The sequence below is a fragment of the Trachemys scripta genome, chromosome 3 (assembly GCF_013100865.1).
Source record: "Trachemys scripta elegans isolate TJP31775 chromosome 3, CAS_Tse_1.0, whole genome shotgun sequence".
Taxonomy (NCBI): domain Eukaryota; kingdom Metazoa; phylum Chordata; order Testudines; family Emydidae; genus Trachemys; species Trachemys scripta.
Genome location: NC_048300.1, coordinates 44,658,972 through 44,679,083, shown reverse-complemented (window position 1 = coordinate 44,679,083; position 20,112 = coordinate 44,658,972). Strand labels below are relative to the sequence as shown.

The 20,112-nt window shown below is 39.4% G+C and overlaps 1 protein-coding gene across 1 annotated transcript in view; it reads left to right on the top strand.

Moving 5' to 3' along the window:
* Positions 1 to 20,112, top strand: part of USH2A (usherin) — a 548,586-nt gene that overhangs the window by 337,525 nt on the left and 190,949 nt on the right. The window contains exon 37 of the mRNA XM_034764482.1: positions 2,365 to 2,544. Coding sequence (XP_034620373.1) covers positions 2,365 to 2,544 — 180 coding nt within the window. The remainder of the gene's footprint in view (positions 1 to 2,364; positions 2,545 to 20,112) is intronic.

Below are 20,112 nucleotides of genomic sequence, written 5' to 3'. Positions count from 1 at the left end.
TTGTTATCCATCTGGAAAGAGATTTTAAAAATAAGGAACACAAACAAGTGGGCAGAGAAATCACGTGTGTTCATCTAGGGCTTGTATAGTCTAGCATGAAAGGTGTTAACACATTTAAAAACCCTAGTGGAAACTGGGCAAGATACATTTTAACACATTAGTTGAGTGAAGTGAACCTTGGGGAGCCCGTTGTTACAATATGAAAGTCTAATACATCTTGCTTTGTCTACACTAGGTATTTAAAATTTATTAATTAGAACATTTTCAATAGCAGGTTTTAAATATATACCTTTTACCATAGCCTAGACAAGCCCTTAAGTAGACTACATACATTGGGGCTTGTGTGTGTATATGGAGTTGGAGTTTGCACTTTACTGTGTTTTCTGTGCTTTCACTGTTATTCATAAAACAGTAGTGAAAGCACAAATACAAAGAGAGACTGCTTCACTGAGAGGCATATAGGGGTTTGAGATGAATATACAGACACCCAGATCAAGCAATGGCCCCATGCCCCAATTCCCTTCTAGCAGGAGGAGAAAGTGTGAGGTTGCATAAGGATGGTCTCAGGTGAATAATGCTACCTTTGCAGGAGTTTATCTGTACCTTTTGTGGAATGTGAAGAGGTGTTAGGCCAGTTGTCTTGTATGAGACAAAATGCGTCCCTCATTACGGCATGTAAAATAGGGTCTATTGGCATAGTTCTGTTCTCAGTTCCACTGGTGTAATCCAGATTAAATGTATTAACTTCAGTGAAGTTACTTGACTTGACGCTAGTGTAAATGAGATCAGCATCTGTCCCTATGTTACACTGTATTGCTTAGTTGTAGTGTAATGGAGGCAGAATTTGGCCAACAGATACATTGGACTTCAGTGGAGACTGAAAAAAGGAATGCAAGACTAAACGTTAAAAACACAAGAGGAAGTAAACTTACAACACTTTAGCTATGGAATCATCAAAACTGTGCCCTAAATTCCACCCATGCAATTCGGTTGACATCAAGAAATTTGCATGGCTGCAATTTGAGGCCAATACCTTTAAAATAAGTGAATTGCAAAATGTTTGCGAGAATCACCAAATCAGAGTATGGTGGCTGCATAGAGAGAACACTTACAGTGTATGCTGGCCTGGAGTTTACTACCATATGTGAGGATGTAACTGAATGTGTTGGAAGTGCTATTGAAAGTGGTGAAGAACTGCTTCAGCTTAACAATGTGCTCAATTTTAACAATGCATATTAAACATGCACAAAGAAAAATGGAGCCCAGTGAGTGTTCAGAAAGGTGTAACTAGAACAGAATTTGATTGTATTATTATTATTTTGAAATATGTATATCTATTGTATTTTGGTTTTGTAGTGGACTCAGACTGGAGAACTGCTTTTGAGAATTACGACTCGTATTCCTTTTGTTCCAGATATTTTAAAATCCTACATCTTTCCATTCAGCTATTAGATATTCTATCTAATCAGATACTTGTCACTGTGGCATTTGAGCACTTCTGTGATGCTACCTCTGATTTTTATGCAAAATTCACATTGACTTTAGTGGGCGATGTTGATGATGATAGTATTATCACATGTATAGCTCTTTACACATTCAAAACATTGGACAGTAAATGAGCCCAGTTTTGCCCTCAGATACCCAAGTGCGAATTCCATATTCTCCTCTCTCTTTCCTCAGGGGTTTTGGGGTATATGAAAGGGTTGGATTTTCCAAGAGGCCTATGGGACTTAGTCATCCAAATCTCCCAGTTCAACTGAAAGCCTGAAGGCCCCTTTGGATACTTCAGAAAATAGAATACTGTCAATCTTTCTTCCCCCTTCATTAGGTCCAAGATCACATTTAAGCCCAGGTACTTTTCAACCAACGTTTGTCATTCTCACGTATGTAAATGGGAGTGATCTACCACTTTGATGGAAGTACGAATTTCTAGGCAGAAATCCTGGCCCCATTAAGTCAATGAGAATTTTGCTATTGACTTCTATGGGGTCATGATTTCATCCCTAAACTTTTTGAATGATCCTGCTCATTTGAACAGCTCTGAAGCAACTGTCAGAACACTAATGACTCCCAAATTTTGGCCCATGTTTTCCGCCTATAGCAATCTGTTTCTGTACATATATGGTTAGTTCTTATGATTTTATTCTTTTGGTACCTTGCAAATACCACAAACTGTTCATGAAGAAAGGAGAAAATTGGGCAAAAATATTAAATGTTCAGATGGGGTCATTGCTTCCTCCCATTGAAGTCAATGGCAAAATCCCCATTGACACCAGTAGCATCAAAACTTGGTCCATAAAGAACAGGAATTGCAGTAGGTACAAAACCTAACTATTGTTCTCCCCACCTTTTTGTTTTTAACAGCTAATGCTAATTACACTATTGTAAATGGCACAAAGATCTTACACAGCAGCAAAGAATCCAACATATGGGTGCCCATTAAAGGACTGATTCCATTTGCTAACTACACTATACAAGTTAATGCTTCCAATAGCCAAGGCAGCATGATAAGTGATCCCATAACACTAGCCATGCCTCCAGGGGGTAAGTAGAAAAAAAGTTCTGTTACTCTGCATGTTACAAATATACTGTTATGTTATGCTGTGTTGTTCTGTTGAACACGTTGTTTATTATTGCAACTGAGTATTTGAAGTTTAGAGGAAAGTCTGCGTTAGCAACTGTTACTCACAAAACTGTTGGGTTCAGCTTCTAATACATGGCTGGCCTTACCATGAGGCAAATTGAGGCGTCTGCCTCAGGTGCCAGACTGTGGGGGGGGAGAGGTGCCACTAGAGTGTAGAAAATTGTGTCTGTTGTTGGTGCATATGTATTCTCTCTGCTCTAGATGCACAGAGATGGTGGAGTGCTATGCTGGAGGAAGGCAGAATTGAGACCTTTCAAAGTTTTGGTCCAAGCGAGAGGGTATGGGAGCATCATTTGAGCTCCCCACCTCAGGTGCCAAAATGTTGTGGGCCGGCCCTGTTCTAATACGACCTATTGCGCATCTTAAAAACTGTAAGATATGAAGGCAGAAGTAGATATCCATAGGTTTGTGTGTGTGAATGTGAAATGTCCTGAGGTTTTTGTTTATTTGTGAGAGGCACTCAGCTAGCCTAGTGATTAGGCTAGTCTGATACAAGAACCTAGATAGGTGCGCACACTGCAGAGGGTAATCTGATTTTGTATAGAAAGTGTAAGCTATTCACAAGAACAGCATTTATTGGATATATTTTGAAGTGGTTGGTGTGTTAATGGTAAAGTTCAGTTTCAGCAGCATACTGGCTGGAATCACACATTGGTGTAGATCTACTGAAATCAATGGAGCTATGCTAATTTACACCAGGTGAGGATCTAGTCCACTTTTGGTAAATTATCTATCAGGAAGGGTTTGAAATATGCTTCATACCACAGCTGAACAATTACCTGCAAACATTTTATCTGAATACTCACTGAAATAAAAGCTTGAATTCACATCAGATGGGTTTGTGTCTTTTGCATTGTCTTTACATGAATATTCTAATGAATGAATTTTCTAACAGGAATGTTTGCAGAAACAGTGAAACATAAGTGAATATTCCTAAAAGTGAATTTTGAACCTATAAATGAGAGCTAAACAACAAGCTGATCCTTAGTAGTATATCTATGGAGCAAAGGACCAAGAACGATGCCAGGGAACCTACATATACAGTCAAAACTAGCCAACATAACACAAATATCAAATAATACTCACAGCGATATGTTTGCAAACAATGTACTGACCAAAAATTATTTGTAGGCAAATGTGTTGCAAATAAGTTTGACTAAGGGAAAATTGTAAACTGTGTATGGACAATTCTCGAACAGGAAAAGAGGATCAATTCACATAATATACCATATGCTTCTAATAGTAGATTCACCTCTATCCAATGCTAAGAAACAAAAATATAGTTTTATTATAATAAACTGAATCTGAGATAAATTGTTTATTGAAGCTATCCATTAACATCGCATCTAATCTGTGTGTGATTGTTCAGCTTTGAAGGAAGGAATCAGAAACTTAGTGCTGACAGTTTTAAAAAATGAAAAGATACAGGATCTCTGAAGATAGGCAAGGATGTGCACAAGTTTATGATAGCCATTAGGATATACTTTCTTTCATCATTAGATTGTTGTTGATTACAATTAGGAAACTTATAGCTTTGAAATTATCTTTTTTATGACCTTGTGGTAGTTTAAAAGCAATACCTCATTGATTAAATAGGTTTTAGTTCATGCTTCCTTTTACTTAATGATCTGAAAACATATTATCCTGATTTACACATAAAATCATGCTGAAAAGCATGTGGCATTCACTAGAATATGTGTGTTTAAGTAGAATTAAATTAGCACTGAGAGTTATTAAAGAAATCTTCCATACCATTTTCCAGTGGACTGTGAGCCATACTGAAATGAATAATAAATGAATCAGTGCATATGAGAGAAGTACTGTTATATATGACATTCTATAATCCATATTTACCTTTCCATTATGTTTTATTATAATCGCTGTTTAATTTGAGTGCAATAACATTCTAATTCATAATGCTATATTCTGAGTGTAATAGTTATTTATCAGTGAGACACATCCTGTACATTGAAGTTATTGGGTGGAATACTGGCCCCATTGAAATCAGTAGAAATTTTGCCATTGACTTCATAGGGGCCGGAATTTCACTCATTGATATCAGTGGGAGTTTTGCTTGACCCCAAGGAATGAAACAAGGCTACAGGATTTGATTCTGCATGCTTATAGCTAAAAGCTGTGGGTCAAATTCTGGTAATTTATACTCATGCATGTCCTTAAACTGTGCATATGATAGCAGGATTTGACCCTATCTTAGACCTCATCTTTTAAACTCCATGGTTCTTGATCAATGAAATTTAAGACTACATCAGTGGCAAATAGTGACAGAAGCATTGTTTCATACTTTCACAAGGGAGTGACAAAAATTGCTTGATTAAGTGATGTGTAGCAAAGATGTTGAAGAGTTATACTTAATACATCTGGAGATTCTTGGAGAGGGAAAGGGTTTTCTTTGGACAAAAGATTGCCTAAAAATGGAGGGTGGTCTCTTGAACACTACAAGTTTTATAGTATTTAGTAATGTATGGGGGTTGAGACCTAAATATATAAAGATTAATTATAGTCTTTTAGTGGGTCCAAAACTGTAGCAATAACTTTTCAAGGAGCACAAAAAACTCCACTGTTCAAAAATGTGCACTATGGAGAATACATTATAGAGTATGATAAAAGGCCATAAATCAGGTGGAAAGGTAGAGAACAAATGAGTATTCCATCTTAATAGTCACAACAAATCAATACTATTAAATAGTGGGTATTTTTTCAGTTGATTCACTAATTTTCAGGCAAGGTGTCTTTGTTTTCTTTGATTTTCGTTTAAAATATATTCTACTTTATTAAGCCACGTACTATTATGCATATTGATCTTATCAGTTGCTTAAGAAAATGTATCATCTTAATTTCTGGGAATGCAGTTCCTTGAGTTTACTTAAAATACCAAACCGAGTTGCAATGCTTAAATTCAACTCTAAAAAAAAACCCCTCTCAGAAATAAAGAATATATTTTATATAAGTGCTTGACTAGAATTGCAATTCAGGTTCAAGAGTTCTTGGAAAAGAATTAAAAAATAAAATAAAAATTGAATCCAAATGTTAATCCATAAATATGAAACTTTCTTTTGACCCTTACCCTGTAGCGGTCCGGAGTTACTAATGGGGTTAGGATTTCAACTCTTAATGGGACTTGGTGCATTAGTGTTTTGTATGCATGGAATTCAGCATTCAGTTTAATAAGTGGTTGACATTGGTGATGTCCCTTAATTTGCTTAAATCTAATTGGCTCTTTTATCAGTCAAACCTGTATGGATTGGCAATTGATCAGAAAGGGTCAGCCATGACTGTGCATGTAGTTAAATGATGGAACCACAAGTTAAAGTCACTTTTGCATAATAATAAGCTGAAACCAGGAGAACAAATTATCTTAGAGTTGGAAGGCAAAGAAAGCAGAGAAGTTTTGCAGGATGTTCAAGTTCAGAACAAAGGCATTATGGAGTGTATAAATTTTAAATACACTGCATTTTGCCTCAAGACTTAAAGCTTTTTTTTTTCCAGATGAACTGAAATCTTGTCTGAAACTGTCTTTGTTACATCAAAGAACTGCACAGAAAGCGAAAAGAGACAGAAGAAGCATAAAAGGGCATAGTTTAAAATGATTAGTGACAAATTTCATACCGCAGAGGTAGAAACAGATTTCTTCTGAGTTTTATATTTTCCCAAAAAGAATAAATTCATTCTATTTATCTTATCCTAAACTGCTTTGGTAGAAGTTGTAAAAGATACTGTGTTAACAAGCCTCAGCACCAGTTTGAGGATTTAAGCTAATAAAAAATGCTGGAAATAAAATTGTTTTAAAATTATTGGAATTAGCTAAATGCATTTAAGGTTTGAAAATGATATCAAAGAATACAAAATATAATCTGCAAACAAAATCCTCTTTACATAGTATGCATGTATTAATAATTATGATATATTTGTGAAATGGTAGCACCCAAAGACCTCTATCAGCATCAGGGTGACATTGCACTAGGTGGTGTACAAACAGAGAGGAAGATGCATACAATCACTGGTGCAAAGAGCTTCCAATCCAGTTAGACAAAAAACAGTTGAAGTGTTGTGGAAGGGATTACAATATACTGTATTTGTAAAATGGAGACAATAATACTTCCGTGCTCTCATTTTTCAGTTGCCTTGTCTATTTGGATTGTAAGCAAAGATTCTCTCTGAATATACAATTGTACAATGCCCAGTTGGTGCCTCTAGCTGAAACTATAATAAAAATAACAAATAATTATAATAAATAAATAACATCTGAGCAAAATGATCAGGCTGATGGCAGATATTCTCCTTATTCCAGATTTGTGTCCTATTTTTGTACATGTTTGTTTTATTTATTTACAAACACTTAGTTTTAGATGCTGTGTTTGTTTTTTTCAGGACACTTAGGGTTGAAGTGTGAGAGAGGAAAGGATTGTTGGAGTGAGACAGGGAAACGGAGCGGGAAGGAGGTAGAGGGGGAAGGGTGAGAGGAAGGAAGGTGAGCACAGTTGAGAGGCAGAGTGGCCTGGGGAGATGCTGGGTGTCTGTGGTGAGAGAGGGGCAGGATGAAGGGCCATCAACCGTCAATGGCAAGACAGCAAATGAGGAGGGAAATTCCAGAGTGGAGTGGAGAGGATGATTCAGGAGTCTGTGAAGGCTCTTTCTGGCTGCTGGTGCGGTATTCCATGTGGACAGAGGAGGGGAGGCCAGCTGCTTTGTGGAAGGAACCCCCTAGGCTTCTGAGCTCCTTCTGGTTGTTGTTCTTGTTCCATGTGAAAGAGGGAAGAGTAGCCACTAGACCTGGTTGGAAGGTTTTCAGTGAAACAGATGTTCGTCAGTGTGATGGAGTGTGTACCCAACACAGGCCCTGACAGGGTTAATATGCACCCAAGAGGACAATTAACATACCTGGCAGATAGAGAAAGCCAAGCTAATTGACAATGAAGACCAGCTGGAAAGGGGCTGGTTGCAGAGACGCCAACTTCCCGTGTTCCCCGGGGGTGCTTGACCCCCGCTCTTCCCTAGGCCCATCTCCCATTCCATCCCTTTCCCCCACCTCCACCCTGCCACTTCAGACCCATGCCCTGCCACACACACACCCCGCCTCTTCCTGTCCCCACTCTTCCCCCATCTCCCCCAGCACCTGCAGGCTGCTGAACAGCTGATTGCAGGAGGCAGGAGGGCTAGGGGAGGAGGAACTGATCCGCAGGGCTGCCGGTGGGTGCTGAGCACCCACAGTTTTTTTTCCGTGAGTGCTCCAGCCCTGCAGCACCCATAGAGTCGGCACCTATGACTGGTGATTATAAAGCCAATAATTAGTAGCAAAAAGAAGCTGCAGGGAGAGAGTCTGCAGCCATCCTCTGGGGGATAGAAATGGTAGGAAGCAGTCCAGGAAGGCAGCAAGGCGTCTGAGGGAGTAGACCTTGGCTGCCAGCTACAGTGTCCCTGGGCTGGAACCCAGAGTAGAGAGAGGGCCTGGGTTCCCCTACCAGCCACCAAGGAAGTGAGCGGGGAGAACCCCTGAGGTAAGGGGTGTAAAGACCACAGAAATCAAAGACTGATGGAAGACCTGCTGCAAGGTCATTGGACTACAGCTGGGTTGGACTTTCTGTTACACTAGAAGGGGTGGATTAAAGCATGACCTGGCCAGAGGGCCAAGTTCCAGGAAGAGAGACCATTGCAGTGATGGAGTGACTGTTGGGAGGGGAGGGGGGTGCCATACAGACAGCAGCTACACCATACCTGGCCATGGTAAGGTGCTCCTGGGGTGAATGAACCCCCTGTAAAATGGGGAAATGCCAATTAATTGAAAGGGAAACTTTTTGAGGGAATGTCCCAGTTTCAAACTTTATATGAGGAAAAGTTTCTCAGGTCCAGGATGGAATTTCTGGCCCAGACTAGAGAGAGAGAAAGAAACTGACTCTATAGCTCGTGGTTCAGGCACTTTCCTGGGATGTGTAGACTCAGGTTCAAGTTCCTACTCCAATAAATATTTAGTTATTTATACAGTTATTTGGGTATATTAGTTATTTGGAACAGCTCCCACGGAAAAGACTGAGAGAAACCCACTCTAGAATAGCCTGGTGGTAGGGGCACTCATCTGGAATTAGGGGACTCAGGTTCATGACACTGGTCTGAATCAGGCAGAGCAGACACTTGAGCTAGGGTTTCCCACATCCTGGATGATTGCCCAACCACCAGGCTATTAGCAATTTCGGAAGGGGTGTCTGTTGACAAGCTTCAAAAATTTGTTGATTCCATCCTGATGAGGAATGGGGAAACTTTCAAAATCTCAAAAACCTTTGTGGACTGGGAAAACCAATTCCCTGCCCACCTCTAGAGGCCACTCTCTAATAAAGAAGAATAGCTGCATAAACAGTGAAAGGGATCTCTTAAATTTTTGGCATAATTTATGGAATGTATTTGTAGTTATGATTTACTCAGACACAGAGATGCACAGCTGAGAGAGCTTTCAGTTTCTTTACTGGACTCATCCTCCATTGGGTCTTTTTCACATGGCACTCAGCTTCCTACATGACCAGGCTATTCCTTTCTTTATTCACAAGATTGAAAAGTGAGCCTCCTTGTGTAAAGCCCTTGGTGTTTGATCACCAACTACTTACATGACCACAAATACTGCAGCCAGAAGGCCCCCTGACACTTTTAGCTTAGGGAGCAAAATACAAGATTGGATATTGAGTCACATGGCAGAGATCATTGACCTAATTTTATAAATAAATAAGAGCCAGATTGTGCTATCTTTTATACTGGTGAGCATTCACTCATAAAAGTAGTCTCCTTGAGGACATTGGGACTACTTGAATGAATGAATATTTAGTAATGTGAGTAAGGATGGCATAATCAGGTCCATAGTATTTAAGAAATGGGGCTAAAGGCCACAATATTGGGGTTATTCCTGTGACCCAGTGGGTATGAATTGCCATGCAATGAGATTCCATATTAGATCTGGTCCCCACTTCCCAAAAAAGGAAAAAGTTTCATCAAAATTTTTGAAATTGTGAGTAATTTCATTCCAAAACAATTTTTTTTAAAAATAATGTTTCCTGATTTTTTTAATTAAAAAAAACAATATTTCAACTGTCTGATGTTGATGGTGATATTTCTTCTCCATCCTCAGCCCTTATCCTCCCCCCGTGCCCTGTTTTACCTCTGAATGGAATGGAATAATGTTGGAGGAGGGGGGGGGGGGATTGTCCTTTTTGCTACTCTGTAACTTTTCCAAACTTCTTGTTTTAAAAAGTGAGAGTGGCAACAGGGAAAATATGAAAACAGAAAAAAATAAAAAGTGAAATAAAGTCATTTTGATCCTCATTTTGTTGCATTCAGTGGCAAAAAGAAAAACTCAAGGTTTCGGTATTTTGAAATATCAACATTATAAAATACTTAATTTTGAAACCTCTGATATTTCAAAATAGCAACAGTTCCAGTTTGGATGAAAAACTGGAATCTTTTTAAGAAACAGAAGGTTCTCAGAAAAGTTTTCACTTACCCAAAAAAAAAAACCATTTGTGTGTGTTTGCGGGAAGGGGTGTTAAAAAGTTTTGAATGAAAATTGTGATCACCGTTCAATAAGCAGGCAGTGTCTGAGGAGAGCACATGCTAGCCCTACGTCATTCAGCAGTGTCCTGCTCAATTAAGGAGTGACAATGATAAACTGTGTGAATAGTCCAGCTTTTGACCATAAGGATGGTGACTGTGGCATGGGATATGAGGGTAGGGCTGTAAAAGTGTTTATGCGGAAAAGTAGGAGTTGTTCTCATGTCTCAAATGAAACAAAAATCCTCCTCTAGCCTCAGCTATATTTATCTGATTGTCACTTTCACTTTCCCTCTTTTATCCCCCTCTCCCCCAGTCTGCTCAGCAAATCATTTTCAGGGAGCTGATATTGGGGGGGGGGGGGGATCATATTTTCTAGCTGGCCTAAGACAAAGTGCAAATGAGGGACAAGAGGAGAACAGCTGAAAGGCCACATTTTCAAATTCAAATGGGGGTGGGGCACAGTGGTACACCTGCCTCACTGAATTTGAGCCAATCAGGGGCCAATTTGAGCCAGCTGTTCTAAATTGCTCCTTGTTTCAACAAGCCTCCACTCTCTGGTTATCATCAGTTCAGTGGCCTTCTAGCCACACCTCTTTCCTCTGATCTGGCCTGCAGGAGCCCTGTCTCCGGCTCCATCCTTTGGGAGCTGTGAAGGCTGTGGCATAGTTATGACTAAACCACCTAAGGATTCTCCATACACTCGGGCAATCACTGCTTAGCTGATTACATCAGTTTTTAGGTTACTTCATCCAGAAGCAGTGTAAAGCAGCTGGAGTGAGGAGGAGGTGATCAAAGACCTGACCCAGTATCTGCAGCTTTGTACGATTTGGGAGGATCTGGATATTTGTACTGGATTTGGGAATGCAGATGAGACAACACATCAAACAGCTCAAGATAGTACATTATAAAGGTACAATTAACCCAAAAGCTGATGTGGTCAGTTACAGTGACCCAAGTGATTGCCCCAGTGCATGGTGAATTGGGTGGCTTAGCTCTAACTAAGTGCAGGGGGCTCACTCTAGATTTCTGCAAAACTTTAGTCATTAGCATGAGTTTTAAGTGCTGCACAGTCTTGCAGACAAACTGCACCAGAATATATTTTGTGCTAGAGAACTAGAAACTGGATAGGAACACAGAAAAATATATAAAAAAATATGGAAACTAGGCTGTTGTGGGATTTAGCAGCAGATGGTATTTTAAAATGACAGCCTCTCGCCATATAAACTTCTTGTCAGTCCTATTCAACTGTGTATAAAACAAGGGCACAATTTAGATGATGTATGCAATTTATAGATAATCTGAGCCTATTTGTGTACTGTTTTTTCATTCAGTGTAATTCTTACCAAGACTGTTAAGAACTCCTAATAAAGTTGTCATGCTTTGTGATATATTCAACAATAAAGATATTTATGTTCCTAGTGACAATATATAGAAGATGTGTGAGAAATCACATCATGAATTCTGTCTTTTCAGCTGTTTTCACATATATATATATAAGTTGTGGGGGTTGGGAACCTATTTTTTATGTTGCTGCAGTAGCATGATTTGAGCCCTTTTCTACAAAGCTCCTTTTATTTTATTTTGGACAGCGCTTCTGAAGTTTCCACGACAAAATGGCATTTTCATAAACTGGAAGTCAAGGCCAATTTCTGGTTTTTGTCATTTACTTTTTGTACTTCCTGCATTAAAGCAGTGTGATTGTAGAAGTTATGCTACTTATAAAACATTTGACTAAAGCACCAACTTTGTGTTAGTGAGCGCAGTAAAGGAAGCTTTGAAGTTCCTCTGCTTACAGTGGACTCTATAAGCCTCCAGCAAAGTTCTGCCAGCCTAACACGTTTACATAATCTCATGTGGTTTACATGGGGGGGGGGTGAAAGAAATTAAGGGACTCTCTTACCAGCTTCCTGAGGGCAAGAATAGAAGGGAGGGGAGAAATCAAAACCGCTATTTTTTCCCTCTTCACCAGGGGATAAATAGAGACACATTGTTCCTTAAGAATCATTGCCATAAAAGTAGTCTTGCCTTTATATCTTTCCTTTCTGATTAAAATAGCCCCTATATGGCTGGCATTTTGTTTAGTTTAAAAATAAATCTGATCCTATCTTTAACTTTCATTTGGTTCTTAAGTCTCTTCAGAATTCATGCTATTTTTTAAAAGCTATTTCTTTATTTTGGAGTCACATCTGTCATTGGATATTGACCTCTCCCTACTTAATTTATCATTATCTCTCTGCTCATGAAGGAGCCTCCTCAGTGCAATTCTTAACTGGCTGGGCACACAGGAGAGAGTGAGCTGCTCCATGACGAGGTGAAATAACTTGCTTCTTTCTCAAAGCAAGGGGAAACCAGTGGAGAACCTCAGACTGTCTGTGCTACAGCACATTCTCTGGTCTGCTCATGACAAAGCACAGTTCTACACTGGTCCTTAAGGTCGCGATCGAGTTCTTTGTGAGTCCTGCCAATAGCATTGGATACTGACCCCCATGCCGTTTTTTTTTCTTCTCATTATGACTTTCTTTCCTTGTCTGCATGATTGTACACACATACATGTGTATTACACTTCTGTCTGTAACTTTGTCTGTGTGCAGCCCCTGACCTCTCCCTCTGACACAAAAAAAAAAAAAACCCTCCCACTTAAAAAGGATCTGGTCAAGGGATGGCTTCCCACTGAAGTTATTATCCTAATCACTCACGATGGGAGAGTAAGGGAGAAGGCGGGAGAGAGAAATGACACATCTCATGTCTCAATGGCACCATTCAGCACTGTCTTAATCTTTATATAGCGATTTACTGTTTTTAAAGCTCCCTGCAAACATTCACTAATTAGCCCTCAAAACTCTTGTGATGCAACTGTGCCCACTTTATGGCCACAGAGGCTTACATTCTGCTCCAGTCACAGACATGCAAGCACTGGGGTTTGACACACGACACCAACGCTGAATTTGGTCCTAGGCCACAGAGGGAGTCAGTGTCTGAGCAGAGAACTCAGATCATTGCCTGAGGATAGATTTCTAGACTCTTCTCTGGGAAGGTGAATCATTTGAAAATGCAAAATGCTATTGTTACTGTGTCACAGCTTCACCAACCAAATGACTCACTCGTAGCTCTTTGATGGGTCCCACCGCAAGAAAAACTGCAGTTACTTTTCTTCTGTTTTTTGTTTTGTTCTTCTCAGAAGTTTTGAGGACTCTGTAGAACTATATCTCAGACAATCACTCTTAGGAAAATTATCATTTTCAGAGTTTTGTGTGAAAACTCAGCCAGGAGACTCCTGTTGATTTTAGTGTGAGTCAGGCAGCTAAAAAACCTCCACAATGGTTTTGAAAGCTTACTCCTTAAAATCAATGGTATGGTCTCTTGGTTTAAAAAAAGGAAGTATTAATTGCCTTTTAAATTTCTTGAAGAAAACTGGAATGAGTGTTTTCATGAGTCTTCCTTTCCATCCCTTAATATGCTGTCATTTATATATGCAGAGTTGGCAGTAGTGCCTCTGCTTATGTTTCGGGATGCTGGGCAAAACACAGCCAACTTAGCTTGGGCTTGAATACGTGCAACAGTGAAACTAAGTGTTACAATCAATTAGGCTAGGCCAGCCAATTTTTGAACAAGAAACCAGCAAGTCCTTGGAGGTCAAGATACTGAGGGGCAGATCCTCAATGGTATACATTGAGTGCTTACGTCCATTACCTCAAATGGAGCTATGGCAGTTAGCACCAGCTGAGGATCTCGTGCCAACAGTGCATTAATGAATATACGGTGTATTTGTAATATGTCTTTAACAACAGAGTGAATATTAAAAAGTGAATATCATATTTAATAATTGTATTGAGATCAGTGAATAGAAAGCATTGTAGGCTCAATTGTACTGAGCAAGCCTAGTTCTTCTGCCCCAGGAGAAGACCAGGAACTGGATTATGACTGCATCACAGTCTGCTTCCCGGTTCCCCTTTTCTCTAGGTTATCTAGCTCTGAATTTGACAGAGATTATTTCTCTTGGGGTCCTGGCTAAAATGGACTATTTTTCTTTATTCAACATTATTATTATTAGATATTGATGCAACCCTGATTGCACCTCAATGCTGCAAAGCTAACTTGCAACTTCTTTACTTATGGACCAGACTCTGATACCTTTGCTCAGAGCAAGTAACATCTTACTCATACTGCCAATCAAATGAATTATTTCTCAGTGTAAGTAAGTTTCAGAATCTGGTCCTAAATTGGCTATTTTCTAATATGTATTAATTTATGGATACTGCCACTATGATTCCAGCTTGTAATGTGACGTGACAGCCAGAGCATAGTAGTTGGCAGTTTTGAGAAGCGATAAGAATTCTTGTTTACTCTGTAAATTTAACTGTTCGGGTTTATTAGGCTGGATCTCACTTGTTACATGAGAAAATAACTAATAATTACATAGACATTGCGTTTTACTATTTTTCTAATTGTAATAATTTCCTCCTACAACTAAAGGCCTGATCCTACTGTTTGCATGTAGATCTTCTATTGTTAATTCAGCGAGCCAGTCAATAACAGACTTGGGTGATGTAGGCAAATCTGCTCTACAGTTTGCTGATTCCATTAGATTAATTCCCCCCACTTCCTATGATATGCACATGTTTTCCCCATTAGCACTCATGGGTATAGAGGCACAAGCAAATGTTTAGAAGGGAAAAAACCGCAGAATATGGTGATTTGCTCTTTGTGGCGCTGACTATATCACTTTATATATGAATATAAAGAAAATTGCTAACAGTTGTGATATATTAAATAATAACTGAGAACTAATTCAGGGATCAAAGATGCTTTTTGGGAGAAATCACTTTACCTGGTAGGAAAATCATTACCTTTTTTCCCAGTCTCTCATATTTGTACTGTTTGTCTTGGAAATATCATTCCCTAAAGTTTCTGAATCTTGATGTTTAATTGAACACAAAGGTCTTTGAGCAGCACAATGGGAGCGGGGGGCCTGGTTTGCTGGTAGAACTGTATAGACAGAAATTGAAATGTACGTGTTTTTTTCTCATTTATCAAAGAAGTGCAAGAATCTAAACTGACATTTTATATAAAATGAATTATGAACTGTGTACTGGGTACCTAAGGGAACAACAACCAAATTACACTTTTCTTTTAAAAAAAAAAAAAAAGAGAGAGAGAGAGAGAGAAAAAAATAGGCTTTTAATAAAATATACAATCATTTTTGGTATTTTGTCTGAACCTGCCATACTGAACGTGTAGTTTTCTTTTGTAAACTAGAGCATACAGGCTACTTAAAAGGGTATATGCTTTACAGAGAATTGAAGTCAGTAGGTTAAGATAATGCACAAACTAGCATTTCCACTTAATATTGTTGCTTTGATGGGTTTGTTTTCAGTCCCATTCACCTCTGGTAAGCAGGAAATGATATTCTTCTTAATACTAAAAAATAGAGTTTAACTGAAGAAAGTAGTAAGATAATTTCTTAGCTTCTATTTGCTAAAATACAGTTGTAACTAAAAGGAGATTTACAGAAAGTTAAGATTTACAAGACACTAGTAAACCATTTGGGGTAAATTTTCAAAGAATTATGTATGCAGTTTTCAGGTGCATGACTTGCATTTGTATTAAATGGATAAAACTTCCTATAACCAGGGAAAGGAAAGGAGGTAAAGACCCCATGAAGTCCAATGGGAACCAAGTTATACCAATTTATAACCATAGAAGATGTTTAGATGCTGCAGTGCTGGGCCCTTAAACTGTAAGGTAGATAGGAAGGGAATGGCTAAACTCCCATGCATTCTTTGGGAATGTATCCCTTTGTCTTTATGGTGCTTTTCGGTATAAATTTTCTTATGCACCAAACCCAAGAACAGGTTGTTATTCTTATACACCAAAAACTTACTTTACCCAGTTAAACTCCAGAAGATTAAGGAAATTGGTATGTATGTAATCTCATGGTCCAACTCTCTGTACTTCTCACAGAGTACTAAACTTGGGTAAACAGTGGAAAAGCTTATTCATTAACATGTTCACAGAATCTGAATTATAGTGAAGCCAAACCACCTTTATTTATTTTATTATAGTAGCACCTTGAGACTCAAGAGCCAAAGCCCTAGTGTGATGTGTGTGATGCACATTACACATATTAAAAGATAGTCCCTCCCCTGAAAAGCTCACAGTGGACAAGACAAATGACGATTGGGAGAAAAGAAGTGGTATTGTTAACCTTATTTAACAAATGAGGATCTAAAGTATAGAGAGACAAAACCTTCGTCCTGAAAACCCTTACACATGTACTTAACTTTCAGCACCTGAGTAGTTCTATGGATAGTATCCACATGGTTATGTTTAACCACATGAGTAAAGGTTTACAGGATTGGGGCCTTTGTGACTTGCCCAGGGTTGATACAGGCAGTCTGTGGCAAAGGCAGGCACTGAACTCAGATCCCCTTAGCCACAAGACTGTCTTTCTATGTCACCATCTTCAGCCTCCCTTCTCTCCCCTCTTCCACCCCCCACCCCCAACCCCCATGAATATTCAAGCAAACTTTTTGGGGGGCGGGGGGATTGTTTTTTTCCCCTGAATGTTTGAGGAGGGCATTTGTGTGCAAATGAGTATGTTCACACGCAGGGCCAGCTCCAGGCACCAGCTAAGGAAGCAGGTGCTTGGGGTGGCAAATGGAAAGGGGCAACACGTCCGGGGTCTTCGGCGGCGGGTCCCTTAGTCCCTCTCTTCCTTTGTGCTGCCACTGAAGTGCCGCCGAGGAGGAAGAGAGGGAGCGAATGACCCACCACCGAATTACCACCGAGGAAAGAAGCGGCATGATTGAGCTGCCACCAAAGTGCTGCCGATCGGCTTTATCTTTTTTTTTTTTTTTCTTTCCCGCTTCGCCGCTTGGGGCGGCAAAAAAGCTGGAGCCAGCCCTGTTCACACATGAACAATTATATTTGCTCACGAAGTGCTCACTTGGCCACTGTGTGTACACGCAGTTACTTGATGTGAATGTGACAAGACAGAATTGATTGTAAAATTTACTAGACCGCTAATAAAATTGGTTTATATCTTTGTGTCTCCAGCATGCAAGGAAGTACTCAGATACTGTAAAATTTGCTAGCCAAATATATAATGCTCTAACCTGTGAAAAAGAGGACCGAAAAATATTTGATGTGTCATATGATTTCCTGGTCCTGCTTATCTCCCACTTTATCTTTCTCCCTGCAGGGCCCTCAATCTTCTCCCTGAGAGATTCAACACCCCAATAATACTTTTTTTAAAAAGAATGATCTGTGTGCAGAAAGTTTCCATACAGAAAAAAGAGTCAAAGTCAATGGAAATGTTTTTTGTTACAGATAAGTTTTACTAGCTGTGCTGAAGCTAAAAGATTGTAAAGAAGTTAAGACTAGTTTTGAACTTGTAGTCCAGATCTTTCTCTATTTGCACAGTGCATACTTAGCAGTCACTTCTCATGTTAGTTATTGGATCCTTCATGAACAATAGCCAGCTAAACTTTAGGTAACTGGCCTCTTATTCTATGGGTGATAAACAGGTGAGATTAACTGACTCTCTTTTTTTGTTTAGTAACAGCGGGACAGATTCTGCTACACTTACTCACACAAAATAGCACTTCACTCCCATGAGTAGTAGGGATATCATCTATATGGGACTATTAATGGAGTAGGATGCTAGTTGATATGAACCACAGTATCAGAATCCAGTCCAAAACTGTGACTGGTTTTTAAGGGCCAGATTCTGCTACCCTACCATGTTGAGTAGTACCTTGTTCTGCAAGTGTCTGGTTTGTGGCATGTTTTGGTTATTAATATAAACAATGGGCCATGTCGTTCCTTTTTAGTCAAAATGTAAGATATTTGTTTTCTCTATCCTTTTCATGTATAAACCACAGCACATTGCAGCATTCAATTAAATGAAAACAGTAAATAGTTTGCTTTCAGGTGAAGTTGTAGAGCAAATGCCCACACATGTAAATATGAAAGGAGAAGAGAGAGAACTTCTTGATCTTGTAAATTATTAGTGTATTTATGAATGTCCAAAGGGAGCACCTTTGCAAAGAGAAATTCAAACATTATGGGGAAGAAGAATTCTGATGTGCAGTTTTCAGTTGAGTTACAGTAAGTGCTTGTTTTATGCATTTCAAGAAGCTACCATAACTCTGTTTTCAAACAACCTATGAGGACAGCTATATGACCATCTTTGTGAAATTGACTTTGCATGAGCCACATTATGACCTTAGTAATCTATGCACAACAATTAACCAGAAAAAACTATCACTAATGCAGGAATTCAGGTTTAAATATGATAAGTAGGAGCCAGTGAGCTTTAAATATTTTCCTTTAATAAATCTATACTTTTATTATATATAAAAGAATTTAATAAGGACCAAATCCTACTGTGTTGCATGGATAAATTACTAAGAACATAACGGCCATACTGAGTCGGACCAAAGGTCCATCTAGCTCAGTATCCTGTCTTCCGACAGTGGCTAATGCCAGGTGCCACAGAGAGAATGAACGGAACAGGTAATCATCAAGTGATCCATTCCCTGTTGCCCATTCCCAGCTTCTGGCAAACAGGGACACCATCCCTACTGGTAGTAGAAGATGTAGGAAATCTTTCTTTCCCACTCAGCAGGTGGGGAAAGAACGATAAGGGTGTAAATTGCATGTCATGGTGTCAGGCACATCATGGCTGGATGAACTGTGATCTAGTGACCACAAGTCCTGCAGTCACCTTCGGTATACCCTAGCTTTTCAAAGAAACTGTAAGTGTGCAACCTGCTGTGTGGTGGTTTTACTCCAGCTGTTAGGTTCAATATTACTGTAAAGCTTTTACCGAAGCCTCAAAGCAATACATTGCTTTAGAAAGGTTCAAATAAAAAAATTAGTACTGAACTAACCACAGTACCAATCTATTTGCCCTACTTTATCGTACCTCTTAAGACACATACCAAGGACAACCAACTGAAGCTAATGTTCCCATTAAAACTATCATCAGGTGGTAATGGTTTTGTTTGTTACTACCATAGGCTAGATTTGAACCAACAACCTAGAGTTAAAGGCTCTGTAGGCTGCTTCCAATTCCCTGATATATCCACTGCCCCAACAAAAAATGTTCAGACTGTAGATCTCTTGTTCTTCAAAGAAATCCAAATAAGCTATTGTACCCCAAAAAAGTATAACAAATGAGAATTTCAGCCCTGAGTTTCCCTTCTTAAGACCGTTCATAAAAAACCTGCAGCTAACACACACACACAGTAGATGGGCAGAATCCTGTCCCTTCTTTTGCCACGAGCACTCTCTGAGGTAGAGAAAAGGTGCGGTTATGTTGTTTGCAAGACTTTGGCTATGTCTACACTACCACGGTAAGTCGACTTAAGTTACGCAACTCCAGTTACGTGAATAATGTAGTTGGAGTCGATAGCGTTTAGGTCAACTTGCTGTGGTGTCTACACTGCGCTAGGTCGACGGGAGATACTATCCCGTTGACTTGCCTTACTCTTCTTGTTCCTGGTGGAGTACCGAGGTCAACCGGAGAGTGCTCTGCAGTCGATTTAGTGAGTCTTCACTATGCCCGCTAAATCGACCCCCCCGGTGCATCGATCGCCAGAGCATTGATCTGGCGGTAGTGTAGACATAGCTTTTATGTGGGGAGTGGAAAGGATTTCCGTCATCCTATACAGCTACTTGGGACAGGGTATTGAAGTTGTGCATAGAGCAAAGTAATTGGAAGTATTGATTTAAGTATACTTTTCCTGGCTTACCATCGAAGGAGGGGTTTTATAAACTAGGTCACCTCTCAAGTCCAGCCCTATATTTTTATGATTACTGGTAGAGCACCTTTATTTACCTGTGGTTTTAGAATGACTTGTGACACCCATATGAATATTGTATGTGGGGGAAGTTTTTTAAGTAGCTTTACT